This window comes from Lycorma delicatula, chromosome 1 (assembly GCF_047948215.1).
Source record: "Lycorma delicatula isolate Av1 chromosome 1, ASM4794821v1, whole genome shotgun sequence".
NCBI classification, from domain to species: domain Eukaryota; kingdom Metazoa; phylum Arthropoda; class Insecta; order Hemiptera; family Fulgoridae; genus Lycorma; species Lycorma delicatula.
In genome coordinates this window covers 128,494,919-128,512,896 of record NC_134455.1, presented here as the reverse complement: position 1 = coordinate 128,512,896, position 17,978 = coordinate 128,494,919, and the positions used below count along the sequence as shown (strand labels likewise).

Sequence of the window (17,978 nt, the reverse complement as noted above, 5' to 3'; positions counted from 1 at the left end):
AGTCGATACAACTAGCACCATCCCTCAGACAACCAAGGAACTATGTAGTATGATGTCTGACGAGTGTGTGTACAAAATTTCATCACGTTTTGTCACTCCAGGTCTCAAGATATATTCGGCCACATACACTGTGTTCATGTGACCTTGTGTGAGCTCGCAACATAGAACAGAGAAGCGCAATAAAATTTTGTGTTCGACTTAGAAACTTATTCTATGATACAACAAGCATTCAGTGAGGAAGCCACACCTTGTACTACAACATACACACGGTGGAAGCGGTTTAAAGATGGTAGAGAGTTGTTGGATGATGATGAACGAAGCGGGTGGCCATCAAGCGGTTTACGACAAAAACATTGCAAAAGTGCACATGCTCCTGCTCGAACATCCTCATTTTACCCTTAGGGCCATAGCAGAAGAGCTACACATCGGTAAAGACGCAGTATGTACAATTCTAACAGAAAAAATGAACCACCAAAAAGTGAATCGCCACTCTTTTCGTTCCACACTTCTTGACCAAAGAACTAAAACAGGTGCATCTTCTTGCACTTAAGACTTTGTTGAAACTGCTTATAGACCCAAATTTTTTACAAACATTTGTAACTGGGGATGAAAGCCGGTGCTTCATGTATGATCTGCAAATGAAGCAGATCTCCTGGAGCACAAAGACCAGCAAAATCAAGAGTGAAAACAATGTTGATTGCATTCTTCAATTCAAAGGGCCTGATTCATCATGAATTTGACCCAACTGGTCAAACTGTGAATTCTAAATTCTATTTGGAAGTAATGAAACGCTGATGCATTGCATTTGTCAAATCCGGCCCAAGTAGTGGGATCCGGGCAGTTGGACTCTCTTGTACGACAATGCCGTGGAATACATGGCAACAGTTTTATTTATTAAGCTGCAAATCATATTACCGTCTTACCCCACCTGCCTTATTCACCCAACTTGGCTCCAGCAGACTATTTTCTATTCCTGAAACTAAAGTTGAAGATGAAAGGTTGCTTTTTCGACGTCATTCCAGCCATCCAAAGGGCTTGCACCGAGCAGTTGAAGGGGATCCTACAAAGTGATTTCTTCAGAGCGTTTGACAGGCTCTACTGGTGCTGTGATGAGTGTACAAGGTGCGACAATAACGTAATGAGACTGATTTTTCTTTGCAAGATGTGGCAACCCTGCAGCTTGCGTAGGCACACCATCTTTGATCTTGGTCTATAAGCTACTTCTAGTCCAAGCGGCACATTGATGCAACTGCTCAGTCGTGAGTTGTGCTGTAATAAGTGAACACGTGTTTGTGTCTCTCGTCATAGAAATGAAACCGCAAAGTATTGCGCAACGGTATGCCATTTCTTTTTGCGTTAAATTGGGTGAAAACGTGACAACTTATGGTAAGCTTCAGAAGGCTTTTGGAGAGGAGGTTGTGTCAAGAGCTCAAGTTTTTCGGTGGCATAACATTTTTAGTGAAGGCAGAACAAATGTTGAAGATGAAGACCGGAGTGGACGACCATCAACCTCACGGACAGATGTCAACTTGACCAGGCTGCGTGAAATCGTACGATCTGATCGAAGATTATCCGTGAAAATGTTTGCAGAAGAACTCAACATCAATCGAGAAACGGTTCCTCTAATATTAACTGAACATCTTGGTATGAGAAAGATTTGTGCACAAATGGTCCGCAAAAATCTCACACAACAACAGCGAGAAACACAGAAAAATGTGGCAGCCGATCTGTTAGAGCAAATGGAAATCAATCCAGATTTGTTGAGCCGTGTTATCATTGGTGATGAAGGTTGGTTTTTTCAATACGATCCAGAGACAAAACGCCAAAGTTCACAATGGTACTCAAAGGGATCACCCAGACCAAAAAAGCTCGCATGTCAAAGTCAAAAGTGAAATGCATGCTTGTGTGCTTCTTCGATTCCAACGGAATTGTTCATAAAGAGTGGGTGCCTCCTGGACAAACAGTTAACCAATATTTCTACAAAGAAATTTTACAAAGACTTCGTAAAAGAGTTCTGCGTGTCCGTGCCAACATTGCTGATAATTGGATTCTGCATCACGATAATGCGCCATCCCATACTGCTCTGTCAGTACAGCAATTTTTAACCTCAAAACAAATTTCAGTACTACCACAGCCACCTTATTCATCAGATATCACTCTGTGCGACTTTTTTGTATTTCTAATGGTCAAAATGGCGGTCAAGGGATACCATTTTCAAACAACACAAGATGTCCAAAAAGCTGTGACGAGGGTCTTGGAGGATATTACAGAAGATGAGTTCCAGAAATGTTACCATCAATGGCAGAAGCGCTGGAATAAGTGTGTGCAATCAGAGGGGAACTACTTTGAAGGAGACAACACTAAACATGACTAAAACAGTAAGCATCATTTTTTTTCACATCAGTCTCATTATTTTATTGTCGCACCTCGTATAACTAGAGAGGGGTTCTATGTGAGGGCTGACGTGAGTAAATTCATTTATCTTTAAATCTGCGTTTTTATTTAATTTAGTTCGGGAATTTTTCAGACACAGTGTGTGTGTGTGTGTGTGTGTGCATGTATGTATATATATATATATATATATACACATACCAGTCTAAAAATATATTAATTTTATACTACTGATTATTAAATTTTTTTCAGTATGAAGGTATATTAAAAAAGAAAAAATTATGGTGCTCTCCAGTTAAACAGCACCTGAAGGTAAACATGAGAGATGCACAGTGTTAAAGGCAATGAATTTACATACCAAAGGTTCTATATTAATTTCATACCATGAGATTTGGTACTCTAAAAAACATACATGAAAAGGGAACACAGATCAATTAGATATAACAATTATGAACAGTTATGAATAATGAATATTTCAGTAATGAAAATAAATGTTTTTAATTTCTTAAAAGCTATCAAAATTTAACCAAAACATTTTTTACAAATTAAAAAAAAATTGATTTTCTTGACTAGACTCCAATAACATTTTCATGAAGCTTTTAATCTACAGATACACACAAAACTGAAAATAAAAATATGACATAATTCAATTAACAGTCTTTTGTTCTGTGAACCTCCTGACTGCCATTATTATCACATCAAATTCTTTTTGTACTGAAAAGATATTAATTGCTTCATTTTCATTCTCATCATATCTTCACAAAACTTAAAGAAAGTGGAATCTTGGCAACTGCATTGGAAGGGCCAAAACAAGGAGAAAGGAAGTGAGGAGGAAGAAGGATGACTTAATAGAAGAGGTGAAGATTAGAAACTAAAAAAAAAAATGAAGAAGGCTTGAGACAGAAATGGATGGAAAACAGTCCAATTATACATATGCCTCAAGTAATAAAGCAGACCTTTTGAAAAGATATTTTTTAGTCTTTAGACTACCTTTAGTTGAGATTCTGAATTGTAACTTGTTAAAAATTAAAAAAACCTGAAATTTTTTCCTTCTGTCCTTTTGTTTTCCTTCATTTACTCCTTTTCCTTCATTATTACTAAACTACTAATAAAATTATTTATTTTTTTAAATGTTTATCATTGCATTTTTTTTTAATTGAGATTTTTAAATAAGTTTTTCTTCATAATTTTGTAACGGTATTTTTAAATAATTAATTCTATTGTTATTTTATCAAGGGAATGATTTTCTTAAAATAAATTGTAGTTTATTCTTATAAAATAATTAGCAGGTTTTTTAAATTTATATTAATAGCCTGCACACACCTTATTCATTTTCTACATTAATGTTTAAGCAACATAATAATTTTTTTTTTTTGAGAACAACTTCCCAGTTGAGTTTCTTCTATTTTTGCATTCATTCATCAATGTCACTTAAATGAATGCAACCAAGCATGCTTGCTTGTGCACATGCAAGCATGCTTGTGTTGCTTGCACAACACAAGCAAGCTTGTCTTGTACAAGACTTGTTTTGAAGGTAAGGTCCATCTCGAATTTTCCACCTCTTGTGCATTTGCAGCACAGTTATTTCAAAAACTACTCAGCTGTTAATAAAAATAGCTTAGTCATTTTTTTGTCGTTTTCCTGTTAGTTGTTTATATTCATCCATTTATAATAAATGCAACAATTTGTGATACCACCAAATGTAAAGTACAAGAATAGCGTTACTGCATTATTGTGGTTTAAGTCACTGACAGTGAAATTTCTTTAAGAAAGAATGAAGAAGCTACTGAAACGCTATGAAATGTGAAGTTTAATCCAGCAATGTAGAAAAATAGCAAATGAGTTTAGTTTTTATGCGTCAATAAGAAAGATTGTTTATATTTTTCAGTTTTGTTTTTATTTCAAAGCTTATCTTTCTTTAAAAACATGCCTTGTTCAATAACACAAAAAAAATCTTATTCAACACAAAATAATATAACATATTAACATTATAACCATATTGACATTATAACCATATTAAATGTACCTGAACCATTCCCTGAGGTGATATAGGACTAGCTCCTGGTGGGGCCTTTAAAGCGCAGATGAAAGGGAAGTAAGCCTCCTTTTCTGGATTTGGACAACAATAAAGAAGACGAATAGATGATGAGGGATATTCTAAAGCACACGTATAGCAAACAAATGTGGTAGTATCAACAGAATGGGTAACTCGTTTACGTAACATGTAATTACGTTCACTGTGAGGAACACCTTGGAGACTATAAACCTAAAAATATTTAATAAACAAAATTATTCACATAAAATAATAAAAATAAGCACTTGTATGAAATATATGTTTAATATAATTTATTACTGTCCTTTTTCAATAAAAATAAAAATTAATTACATAAAATTTGTATTAATATTGTAATTACAAAGAATCAATTCAGAACTAATAAGTATAAGAAAATGAACTCCAACATTTTCGTAAACTGTAAAAAGTACAAGCAACTGTAAATAAATGTTGATATAAATAAAACAATGTTAAGAAATTAACAAAAATTACTGATAAACAAGGCGGTATTAAAAAATCTTTAAACACGTTCCTGTTATAAACTAACCTAAAATAGAAAACTTTCAGCAATATTAAAATTTGACTTCATACAGCAAAGTGATTTTAAAAAGAAATATTTCATCTAAATGCAAAACACAAAATCAAACAGTACATGGGAAAAAACACATGTGCAATACTTAGAAAACAAATTATTTACCTGTTTCAGATTTAAATTTTAACTATAAAATTTATATAACTAAAATATTGGCATAATTAAAACAACCAAACTTTTTATCCAGTACCACAACTCTAAGTAAGCTTTTCTCATATCCCTCCTACACACGTGCAGGAGGGATGCACATACAGTGTAGAATTCAAAAATTTTCAGTGTGTTCACTTCTAGTTGTAATGCTCAAATTCTCTTATGTATACCATACTATAGGGCATACCCATTATTTTAAACATTTTAAGGTGGTACTTCTAATTTACCTTTTTCTAATTTATGTATTTTTCTTAAAATTAGGTTGCTAAAATATGTTCAGCTAGAAACCATCACTTTTTATATAAAATTTATGTTATCACATTGATTAGATCTTTAGGCATTTAAATCCACTGACTCTCCTATATAAACCTATATTGTTATATTTGAAAGTAGTTGATGCCATCAAGTGCACATTCATTTTCATGCATATTTCCTGCATACTTTTCTATAAACAAATTTTTAATCTTCATTACTTCTTGAAATTATAAATACATCAATTGCAAGACACAGATCTAGCTGAACTTAATGTTTATTTTTTTTGTTAATAGATCCAAAAACTTTGTGCAAGGCGAATCCACATAATTATAATTAATTGTGCATTAATTCGTTAAAAAAAAGAAGATATATATATATATATATATATATATATGTAGAGAGAGAGAAAGAGAGTTATAGTGTTATCATTACTCTTTTACATATTAGGACATGCAAAGCAGAGAAAGCAATGCAAGGACTTTTTATTTACAATAAAGGACACCTTATTAGATACTTAATTTTGTAATCCTTCTGTAATTCAAACCATGAACTATTTCAAATACTACTTATAAATATACACGTATATGTTTATCTCACAAAATCCAATAATCATGTTATTATCCAACATATCAAACTAGAAGTCATTAATGATTTGACAGAAATATTAGGTTCACTTTGAAATCAAAATTAGATACAGATATGTTCATAATAATTACAAATTTTATAAGACTGCTCAACATGTGCAATCAAAACAAAAGAAGACCGACCACCTTCCAAATAAGTTAAAAATAACTACGTAAAGTGTCAAATCAGCTCATCACAAAATGACTTACAATTCAAGTTAACTATAAAAACATTATAGTTTGATTATTTTAATGTTCACTTTCAACACTGTTAATGAGAAATGAAAAAGTAAATTTAAGAAATGAGATCACAGATTTAACCATAAAACCTACAGATCAATAAAGCATATTAATACCATTTATATTTATCATGAAGAAAAAATAACTTCTCTATCCTCTTATGTTAACTTCATCACTTCTGTTAAAAATAACATTTTTTTTTACTACTTCTAAATAAAAAAGAAAGTCAGAAAATATGATTCCCTACATAACTAACCAACAAAATACAATGCAGTGATGTAATCTAAGGTGAAACATAGTTCAGGCCTCGATTACTAAACAGAACACTAATAAAGCAGAGGCTACCCCTTTTTTATTTTTTTGAACTGTCATTCAAAAACGGCTAATGTATTTTTTATATAAGAAAAGATATAATCATAAATTCATCTAAAAATTCATTATAAATCAATTTTCATAAGGAAAAAATACATGTTATTGTTATATGTAACATTTTTTATGTTTCGTGTTGTGTGTTAAACTCACTTTTACCTTCTACAGGTACGCAGTTCAGTCCTTTCTGTCTTACTTAAGACTCTGTAACATGTGTTTTGTTTTGAGTTCATTAAATAGTGGTACACCAATGGGAATTTCACTTGTGACATTCGCATCGGTGCCATCCTGGCCGAGGCAGACTGGAATATGTCAAAAGCTGAGGTTTTGAGGATGATCTCTGGTAAAGCCCATAAGAGCTGGAACAGAGGGGGTGGCAGAGGGTGTCTTCTCCTACAGGGTAAAGAACCAACTGAAAAACTATCGGGTTGATCTAGTGGTGAACTCGTCATCACAAATCAGCTGATTTTGAAGTCAAGAGTTCAAAGATTCAAATCCTACCAAAAATAGTCATTTGTATACGAATTTGATTACTGTATCATGCATACCAGTGTTCTTTAATGGTTGGGTTTCAATAAACCACACATCTCAGGAATGGTCAACCTGAGATTGTTCAAAACGACAGTTCAATTACATTCATACACATCAATCTCATTCATCCTCCCAAGTAACACCTTACGGTGGTTCTGGAGGCTAAACAGAAAAAGAAGCACTAACTGAAATTCATTATGAATTTCAAACTGGTTATGGACAAAATAAAATCATATCTGAGCATGTATGAGTAAAAATAGTGTTATATTATATTAATGCTTGAGTAAATATGTCAGATAAATAAAGATGCACATGTCCTTCTATGACAGCAAAATCTTTCTTCTATGTTCACAAGAAAGAATCTGAAACTTTGTTGATAACTATTTAAGGTTTTCAAAAAGTTGCCAAAGGTGAGTTCCTTGCAACTGACACAGGTACACAAGAAAACTATACTTGTTTTTAAATTTCAATGGGAAATGGGCAAACAACCATACTATTATCATCCAAAACATGCTTGCATTAAGAAGCCATAGTTTTGGCTTCTTAACATACATAGTTTTGGTGAACTATGTTCATCAAAAAACAAAGAGGAGGTATTCTTCCAAAGAAAGGTCCTTGAGTTACATAATATTTCACCAACAGAGTATTTCTCACTTACCATAATGATTGTGGTTGTTCATCTCCAAATGAAAGGTTTTACACAAGATTCACAAAATTATAAACCAATCTGGTTATTATCAATATTTTCTATAGAATTTGATAAAACTATACAAAACAACCTCCTCTATGAATCATGAGACCTTGCCGTTGGTGAGGGGGCTTGTGTACTCAGTGACACAGAGTAGCTGGACCGAAGGTGCAACCATATCAGAGAGGTATCTGTTGAGAGCCAGACTAAGGAATGATTCCTGAAAGAGGGCAGCAGCTCTTTCAGTAGTTATTAGGGGGCGTGAGTCAGGACGACTTAAACGGCCATATCAACATCACTCAGTCCTCTAAGTACTGCACAGCTGAAAGCAATGGAAAACTACAGCTGCTTTTTTTCCAAGAAAATGTGGCTCTCTGCATTTTCATATAGCAATGATGGAGGCGCCTTCCTTGGTAAAATATTCTGGAAGTAAACTAGTCCCCCGTTCGGATCTCCGGGTGGGGACTACTAAGGAGGGGGTCACCAGAAAATTAAAAAATAACATTCTACGAGTCGGAGCATGGAATGTTAGAAGTTTAAAAGGTTGGTAGGCTGGAAAATTTAAAAAGAGAAATGGATAGGATGAATGAGGATGTAATAGGAATTAGTGAGGTTCGGTGGGAAGAGGAAGGCGACTTTTGGTCCGGTGATTTTAGAATAATAAACTCAGCTTCAAATAATGGGCAGGCAGGAGTAGGTTTCATAATGAACAAGAAGATAGGAAAGAGAGTAGAATATTTGAAAACGCATAGCAATAGAATCATTGTAATAAGGATAAAATCAAAACCTAAACCGACAACGATTGTTAACATCTATATTCCTACAAGCGCCCATGATGATGATGAGTTAGAGTGTGTATACGAAGAGATTGATGAAGCAATTAAACACGTAAAAGGAGATGAAAATTTAATAATAGTTGGAGATTGGAATGCAAGCATTGAAAAGGGCAAGGAAGGAAATGTAGTAGGTGAATACGGGCTGGGCAAAAGGAATGAAAGAGGAGACAGACTTATAGAGTTTTGCACAAAGTATAATTTAGTAATTGCAAACACCCAATTTAAAAATCACAAGAATAAATCAGAAGAATATACACTTGGAAAAAGCCAGGCCATACTGCAAGGTATCAGATAGATTATATCATGGTTAAGCAAAGATTTATGAATCAACTCGTTGACTGCAAAACTTACCCTGGAGCAGACATTGATAGCAACCATAATTTGGTGATAACGAAATGTAAATTGGGATTTAAAAACCTGAAGAAAAGGTGTCAGATGAATCGGTGGAATTTAAAGAAGCTTGAGGAAGAGGAGGTAAAGAAGATTTTTGAGAAGGTCATCGCAAGAGGTCTGAGTAAAAAAGATAAGGTAGAAAATGTAGAAGAAGAATGGGAGAATGTTAAAAAGGAAATTATTAAATCAGCAGAAGCGAACATAGGCTGAACAAAGAGAACTGGTAGAAAACCTTGGGTTTCAGACGATATATTGCAGCTGATGGATGAACGTAGAAAATATAAGAATGCTAGTGATTCAGAAAGTAATAGGAACTACCGACAATTAAGATATGCTATAAACAGGAAGTGCAAACTAGCGAAAGAAGAGTGGATTAAAGAAAAGTGTTCAGAAGTGGAAAGAGAAATGAACATTGGTAAAATAGACGGAGAATACAGGAAAGTTAAGGAAAATTTTGGGGTACATAAATTAAAATCTAATATTGTGTTAAACAAAGATGGTACACCAATATATAATACGAAAGGTAAAGTCGATAGATGGGTGGAATATATTGAAGAGTTATACGGAGGAAATGAATTAGAAAATGGTGTTATAGAGGAAGAAGAGGAAGTTGAGGAGGATGAAATGGGAGAAACAATACTGAGATCTGAATTTAAGAGAGCATTAAAAGATTTAAATGGCAGAAAGGCTCCTTGAATAGACGGAATACCTGTAGAATTACTGCGCAGTGCAGGTGAGGAGGCGATTGATAGATTATACAAGCTGGTGTGTAATATTTATGAAAAAGGGGAAGTTGCGTCAGACTTCAAAAAAAGTGTTATAGTCATGATACCAAAGAAAGCAGGCGCAGATAAATGTGAAGAATACAGAACAATTAGTTTAACTAGTCATGCATCAAAAATCTTAACTAGAATTCTATACAGAAGAATTGAGAGGAGAGTGGAGGAAGTGTTAGGAGAAGACCAATTTGGTTTCAGGAAAAGTATAGGGACAAGGGAAGCAATTTTAGGACTCAGATTAATAGTAGAAGGAAGATTAAAGAAAAACAAACCAACATACTTGGCGTTTATAAACCTAGAAAAGGCATTCGATAACGTAGACTGGAATAAAATGTTCAGCATTTAAAAGAAATTAGGGTTCAAATACAGAGATAGAATAACAACTGCTTACATGTACAGGAACCAAACAGCAACAGTAATAATCGAAGAACATAAGATAGAAGCCGTAATAAGAAAGGGAGTCCGACAAGGATGTTCCCTATCCCCGTTACTTTTTAATCTTTACATGGAACTAGCAGTTAATGATGTTAAAGAACAATTTAGATTCAGAGTAACAGTACAAGGTGAAAAGATAAAGATGCTACGATTTGCTGATGATATAGTAATTCTAGCCGAGAGTAAAAAAGATTTAGAAGAAACAATGAATGGTATAGATGAAGTCCTGCGCAAGAACTATCGCATGAAAATAAACAAATACAAAACAAATGTAATGAAATGTATTAGAAATAACAAAGATGGACCAATGAATGTGAAAATAGGAGGAGAAAAGATTATGGAGGTAGAAGAATTTTGTTATTTGGGAAGTAGAATTACTAAAGATGGACGAAGCAGGAGGTATATAAAATGCCGAATAGCACAAGCGAAACGAGTCTTCAGTCAGAAATATAATTTGTTAACATCAAAAATTAATTTAAATGTCAGGAAAATATTTTTGAAAGTATATGTTTGGAGTCTCGCTTTATATGGAAGTGAAGCTTGGACAATCGGAGTATCTGAGGAGAAAAGATTAGAAGCTTTTGAAATGTGGTGCTATAGGAGAATGTTAAAAATCAGATGGGTGGATAAAGTGACAAATGAAGAGGTATTGCGGCAAATAGATGAAGAAAGAAGCATTTGGAAAAATATAGTTAAAAGAAGAGACAGACTTATAGGCCGTATACTAAGGCATCCTGAAACAGTCGCTTTAATATTGGAAGGACAGGTAGAAGGAAAAAACTGTGTAGGCAGGCCACGTTTGGAATATGTAAAACAAATTGTTAGGGATGTAGTGGGTATACTGAAATGAAACGACTAGCACTAGATAGGGAATCTTGGAGAGCTGCATCAAACCAGCCAAATGACTGAAGACAAAAAAAAAATACAAAACAAACTTTTAAAATTTGTTGAAAACAATACAACATATTGACAAAAAGGAGCTATAAAATATAGTCTAACATCCAAGATATTTTCAACATAGATTGCAGTAGGGAAGTGACGTTTTAGATAAAGATTCTTATGGGATGATCAAACTAATTTCATTTACAACCAAATCAGATAATACTGTTTGCTATGAAATGCCTTAAAAATTAATGCACTTAACTAGTCGTTATTAAGTATTTGTATGCATATTTATATTCCTATCTGAAATATATCATCTCTTGAGGTTCCTTCTTTAGTCAGAATAAGATATAAAAATGGCTTAACAAATAATGTTAGGCATCTGTATATATGAATTATATATATATATATATATATATATATATATATATATATATATATATATATATATTTAGTGAATTATAAACTCTAATTTATCCATTTATGTATGTGTTAATTTTATTAAAATAAAAAATAGAAGAAATAGTCAAATACCCACATCTAACAACCCAGAAAAAAGTTACTTTTTTTAGCTCAACATAATACTTTGATGTACATTTAAAGGACTTCTTTAACATTTTTTTAATAAATTACACATATTAGAAAGATATCCCTTTTTTTATTAAAAATAAAATTAACAGATTCTTCTTTTATACAACTATTGGTATTCTGCAGATAAAATTTAAATGAAACTAATTTAAAAAATTAAAAATAAATTATCCAAATTTTCATTTAACATGTATAGATAGGAGAGTAAATCAAAAATTATCTACAATTTCAGCATAACACATCTTTTCAAGGTTGTCATTATGCCTTCTGCCCGTGTGTGCTTAGAGTTGGTACAGTTGCAGTCACATGTGCAAAACTTGATCCCAATCATGTCACTTGCCTTCCAAGTATTACAGAATAAACAAGTCCAGTTTGCACCAGGGAGGTACAAAGAGCATTAATCAGATTTTAGTAATGCTATACCTATTTTTTTATTACTTTTATTGGTGTCCTTGCTGCCGCCATTGTCATTATCGTTTTTGGTCATCATCATTATTATTCATTAATTATAAATTACACATACTTTTCATTGATACAAAACCCATGAACTGATTACTTGTTCTCTTAAAAGCAACTCAGTCTTTTCAACCATTCATGCGTAAGTAAGAAGGTTTGCTCATCAGCATCAATGAGAAAGCCAAAATAATTATTAAAGTAATGTTCACACACTATATCATAGGAATCATTCTTTGAGAAGCACAGCAAGGCAAGAAACAGCATGCATATTTTGCTTCAAGGCACTTTTTCATACTGTCATGACATTTTACAATTACAAAGACAAGAGAAGATAAATTGAATAAAATTGTACAACGTTTATATTAAACTGGGATGAAATCTTGGAAAGATTGTTTCACACAACTGCAAAATGTTCATAAAAGCCTTTAGTACAGACATCATGGTGAGAAACCAATCAGTTCTTATACTTAAATTTCATTAAAAAAGAAAATATTCAACATAGTTTTTAAACAGCTAAATCAGCAGAAAAGTAAAATTTCAATGCATCATCTCCAGAGACCATCAACTCAATATTTTTATCCCTTCTGTAATTAGTGAAGACACGCCAAAATGATCTCTTAAAATATAAATATGAGGTTAATTGCAACCAAATTATTTCCTCACTGGTCGCAAGATAGCAAACGTCAACAAACTGAAATATAGTCACAGATAAAATGTGTTAGAGTTGGTTAATCAAACAGAGATTAGCCAAAGAATTATGTTAACATAAAACTTTAAAAAAAAAAAAAAAAAGGTTTACCAATGATGAATGAATGAGCTGTACTGCTACAACCTTGACAAACACAATCAGAGAAGTTCATAAATAAAACAACAAATGAACAATAGTTACAAATAAAACCAAACTAGCAATGGAGATTTTTTGAATTGTTTTTTAACCAGCAAAATTTTTCCAGTTATATACAAATAATGAAACTAAAGTAATTACTAGGGTGATCAGGGAATATGTTCTTGTAACACATATCACAGAACTTTAAACACTAGAAGCTGGGATTGGTTATTCAACTCTCAATATAACAAGTCTGAAGATGACCATTGTTCAAATATAGAGAACAAGTTTTATTTCATAAAAACAGGAACTTTGAAATAGTTGATATATCAGATAAAGCTGACCACAAAACTAAAAACTCTCTTACAAACAACAATGAAAGAGAAACTGCAACAGTGGTTCATGAAAATGATCTCACCTGCCACTGATGCAACAGATGCATTTGACATGCAGTACATGCCTGCACACGTCCTGCACTATCCATCGGCCTGGATCTGGCTGGACGAGGATGAAGCATCAAGCTGGGGAAGAACGGTGATGATGGAGGTGAACCGCGTTCACTAACACTACCTGAACTTGATTTTGTCAGAGGCTTTGCCGCAACATGCACTAATGAACCACGTTTATGTTCCTCACCACAAATGTAGCAAACCTCAGTCATAGCGTTCTTATCTGGCATTGATAAATCCAGAATATCTGTTCCGCTACCAGTGCTGCCTTCTGAAACACCAAAATGTTACATAATTCACCAAAATGTAAATTAGCAATAACTATAAATAAAATATTAAAACGATCCACCACATTTTATTGAATGCAAAGATTGCCATTGATTCTAATGGGCATCATATCTGGTGATAAACAGAAAAAAGTTAAAAAAAGTTGTAATAAATAGAAGCAAAATAAATAAAAAAATATTTAATAACCATTATTTAAATTCAGGAAACTAGAAAAAAATTAAAATAATTGGAAAAATTGCACAGTATTCTTAAAAATATGACGTAAACAAAAAAATTGCTTTTAATAATAAAATGTTAACAAAATGATTTAAAATGAATGATGAAGGCATACTGGTAGTGTTTTTTATTCTCACAAATGTGATTTCTGATTCAACTGAATCTGATACCACATTTGTAAATTCTGAACTACACTCACAGTTACAGTTATCTTCAATTAGATCGACCTCAACATCATTCCATAGAGTGTCATCTTCCATTTAATCCAAGCCATTTGAAATCCAGCATTTTTTATAAGTTATATTTCTAGGCAGTGAAAACCCAGTATGTGATGCCTGCAGGCGAAGCATAGTTAACTTCTTAAAGTTACTTACTTGTTTGGGTTTTTCACATTTGTCATATTGTTTTCATATCTACCTAGGATTTATTGTCACTGACATCAACAGACTGTAAAACAAGTCATATCAACCACAATGATACTTCATATCATATAACTATTTTACCTCAACAGTCAATATTCTTAGAACAAGTATTAAGAACGCATCGATGGTACATTGATAAGAGCTCCTGGGCACACATTTCTAAGCCAATCAATCTTCTACATCAGTCTCCTTTGCTTAGTACCACATTTGGAAACAGAAATTCAATTTTTGGGGGTTTGACATATTCCATCTAAAAATTTAAAATAAACTAAGTTTATGCCTGTCAGCAATAATTTTCAACATTAGTCACCTACTATTCTTCACAACCGCATTTTTCCTTATTCTAACTTCTTTCACATCTTTCTCTTCAACTGCATAACTATAAGTCATGTCTAACCAGATTGTTGTCTACCTGTATTACCATTTTTTCTAATGGAAAATTATTTTTTTGCCAAAGTTAAACAAAACATATTGAAAGTCACAGAACTTTCTTTCAAAATCTGAAGAAAATTACTGGCACATAGTAGTATGATGTCTTTAATAGTCCTTTTCACCGGATGAAATGCTCTGGCTAACCATGAAGACCAAAAAATTTCACACGGTACACCTAGAACTGCAGCCACTTCAAAGTTTTATGTTGTATTGTATCACTTGTATTAATAATAATAAATTATTAATAATTCTTATTAATAATAAATTCTCTTTTTATATATATTCTTTTCTTTCAACCATCTACATAAAATTTTTTTTAAAAAAATGAAAAGTAAAAACTGATAGAATACTAGGTAATAACTGAATTTAGATTCCAAAATAAAAAACCAAGTTAAAATACAAATTAACATAGACTGTTCACTAAAACATTAAGAAAAAACTGTACACAGATACCAAATGCAAGGTAATTATAGAAAGTACTGAACAAATGTTATTTGTGGCAAGAAGGAGATTGCATGGTGGCAGGGGGAAGGACACAGAATTTGGGCTGTGGTGTGCGAGTGTATGTGTAAGACTGTTACGTTACAAGCAAGATTTCTGAACATCACAGATTCTAATATGCAGTCCAACTTTTAAAACTTAACTTACTTGAGAAAATGTACACACTAGATTCAAAAAAATTTGGTTCATCAGAAAATACATGTATATTTATAATATCAGAGGTGGTTTTCTAATTATTTATACAAAAAACTACTGTGATTATATACACTCATATCTAACAATCACCTTCAATCTAAATTCAAAAAACAACTTAACCACCAAACAGTACCAAAAAACCTAAAAAAAACTTTTATGGAACATAATACGTTCTTTTATTTTCATGAAACATTATAATGCTTACAGAGACAGAAGGAAAGTGTGTCTAATGTAGCCGACCTTTTGTTGCAATTGCAAACATAGTATTATAGATTACAAAAGTAATTTAGAAATTTTGGAAATTTGCAATAACAATAAAAAAAATGAACATACTTGAAATATATTATAAATTTAAACAAAAGTAAGAAATGATGAACAGATCATATTTGAAGATTATTTTTTAATTAAACATATAGAGTGGGTCGTAGTAGTTGGCAAGAATGTTTAGGAACATAGATGTGTGATGTTTTAAATTGATATCAATCCATTAATAGTTGTGTAGTTGTTACAAATTTTGTGGTTATTAGTGTTATGTTTTCTAACTTCTTAAGTTTTTATTTCTCTTTTTGTTATTTGTTGATATAATTATAGAACTATGTACTGAATGATGATGTGCATCTCATAAAAATTGATTATTGGTACTGGTTTTTATTAGGTTCTTTGTTACTGTCTGGTAGTTAAGTTTTTTGTTTTTTTTTATTTAATTAGCACAGTGATTATGGTGGTGAATTATTTGAATTTTTAAAAAGTTATATATATAAATATATATATTCAGATGACATTCCTATAAAATACAGAATATAAGTATTGTTTCACATGAAAAAGGACCTAAAGAATTACAATCAATTTACCTATTAACAAAGAAAATTATTCTAACTAAAAAATACTATTCTATTACTTAAAAAGGAAGTATATTTTAAACATTTTTAGACAGGCAGAATTTTAGACAACACTTCTACCTATACTTTTTTAAACTTGGGTCATTTTAAACATCGTAAGCATGAAGTTACTATTGAAACAGAACCTTTACACTGCTTAACTTTGGCAACTTTTAATGAAGAGAATATTCTCAATTAAATTATCTAATATTTAAAATCACATCAATATCCTGTTTTAAAGTTTAATTATCAATAGAAAAATAAGTAGAATTGCACATGCTGCTTACTGCTATCCATGTTCAGAAAAATACCATTCTCAATACACACCTGCAAAGTACTATTTCAGCATTTGGCAACACTTAGTCAATTCAATCCCCTCCAGATATAAAATTGGTGGTATCCATTCATACATTCCTCTCAAGAGTTTAAAACCTACATTCATTACTACTGTTTGTATGCATACTGATAGATGATAAAAGCTTAAGGCTGATATTCACAATAAAAATATTACTAAAATTCAAGTGATGGCAGCAATGGGATAATTGTAAAATGGATGTAAAGCATCTATCATTTGCTTTTTCCTCTCCATCTTGTCAGCCACTCTGCACCTAACATTAGAGGGTGCTAGTCAACCAGTGGACAAATCTTGTGGACTTACATCACTCTTCAACATCCTATTTGGATGGATTCGTTTAGTCACATCGACATATTTGGTGCATGCAAATTCTCTAACACTGATGAGCGAATTTTCCTGCAGCAAAACAATTATGTGAAGGCATTTAGTGAATCACTTTAGCTGCACTCTCCAAGATTGGGTTCATGAGTACAGCCACTTCTAGCACTGATTTTTTATATCTCAATTCCTGACAATGTTGCTTGAAACAAGAGAGATAGTTAAGTAAAATACACAAACACTTTGGGACAGCGTAATGTCTGAATTACATACTACTCTATAATATGGAGACATCTGATATTTCTATTACAAAGATGTAACACATAAACCGTGTACTTGGCTCTAAGTAAACTTTTCATTATATACAACAGTTTCTGTAAATTTTCTTTTTTGCTTTTCAAAACTTCATCTTAGAACAGTAATGATTGTGCAATCAGCATAATTTTTATATTTTATATTATCAGCGACAATGCAGAGTCATACTATATATACACCCAATGTGATAACCAACAATTCTTCCATTAGAGGGTCATATTTACCCAAAAGCATAATCTTAACAGTATTAATTAGACAGAAGTCCTTGGTTCAATAGACCTCAACTAGGTTACAGTGACATGGAAATGGAAAATCCCCTTCCATGGTTCTTGCTTTGAAGTTTTTTTTTAATCTTCATTTAACTACTACATGTTTTTAGTCCTGTCAGCTCAATCAATGTGAAAAATTACATGAAAAGAAAAACAAAGATAAGTACATAAGTCAATGGCTTCTGATTTCTTAGATGAGACACTGACTGCACTATTAGAATTTTTTTTGTAAATTAAAATTAATTAAAACTAA

At 32.3% G+C, this 17,978-nt stretch overlaps 1 protein-coding gene across 3 annotated transcripts in view; it reads right to left on the bottom strand.

Moving 5' to 3' along the window:
* Positions 1-17,978, bottom strand: part of LOC142322169 (uncharacterized) — a 184,507-nt gene that overhangs the window by 152,996 nt on the left and 13,533 nt on the right. For 2 of the 3 annotated variants that reach the window (XM_075360941.1, XM_075360956.1), the window contains exons 3-4: positions 13,506-13,807; positions 4,418-4,657 (exon numbers count right to left, since the gene is read on the bottom strand). In XM_075360941.1, the coding sequence (XP_075217056.1) occupies positions 4,418-4,657; positions 13,506-13,807 (542 nt within the window). The remainder of the gene's footprint in view (positions 1-4,417; positions 4,658-13,505; positions 13,808-17,978) is intronic. The other variant, XM_075360946.1, reaches the window with a different exon arrangement.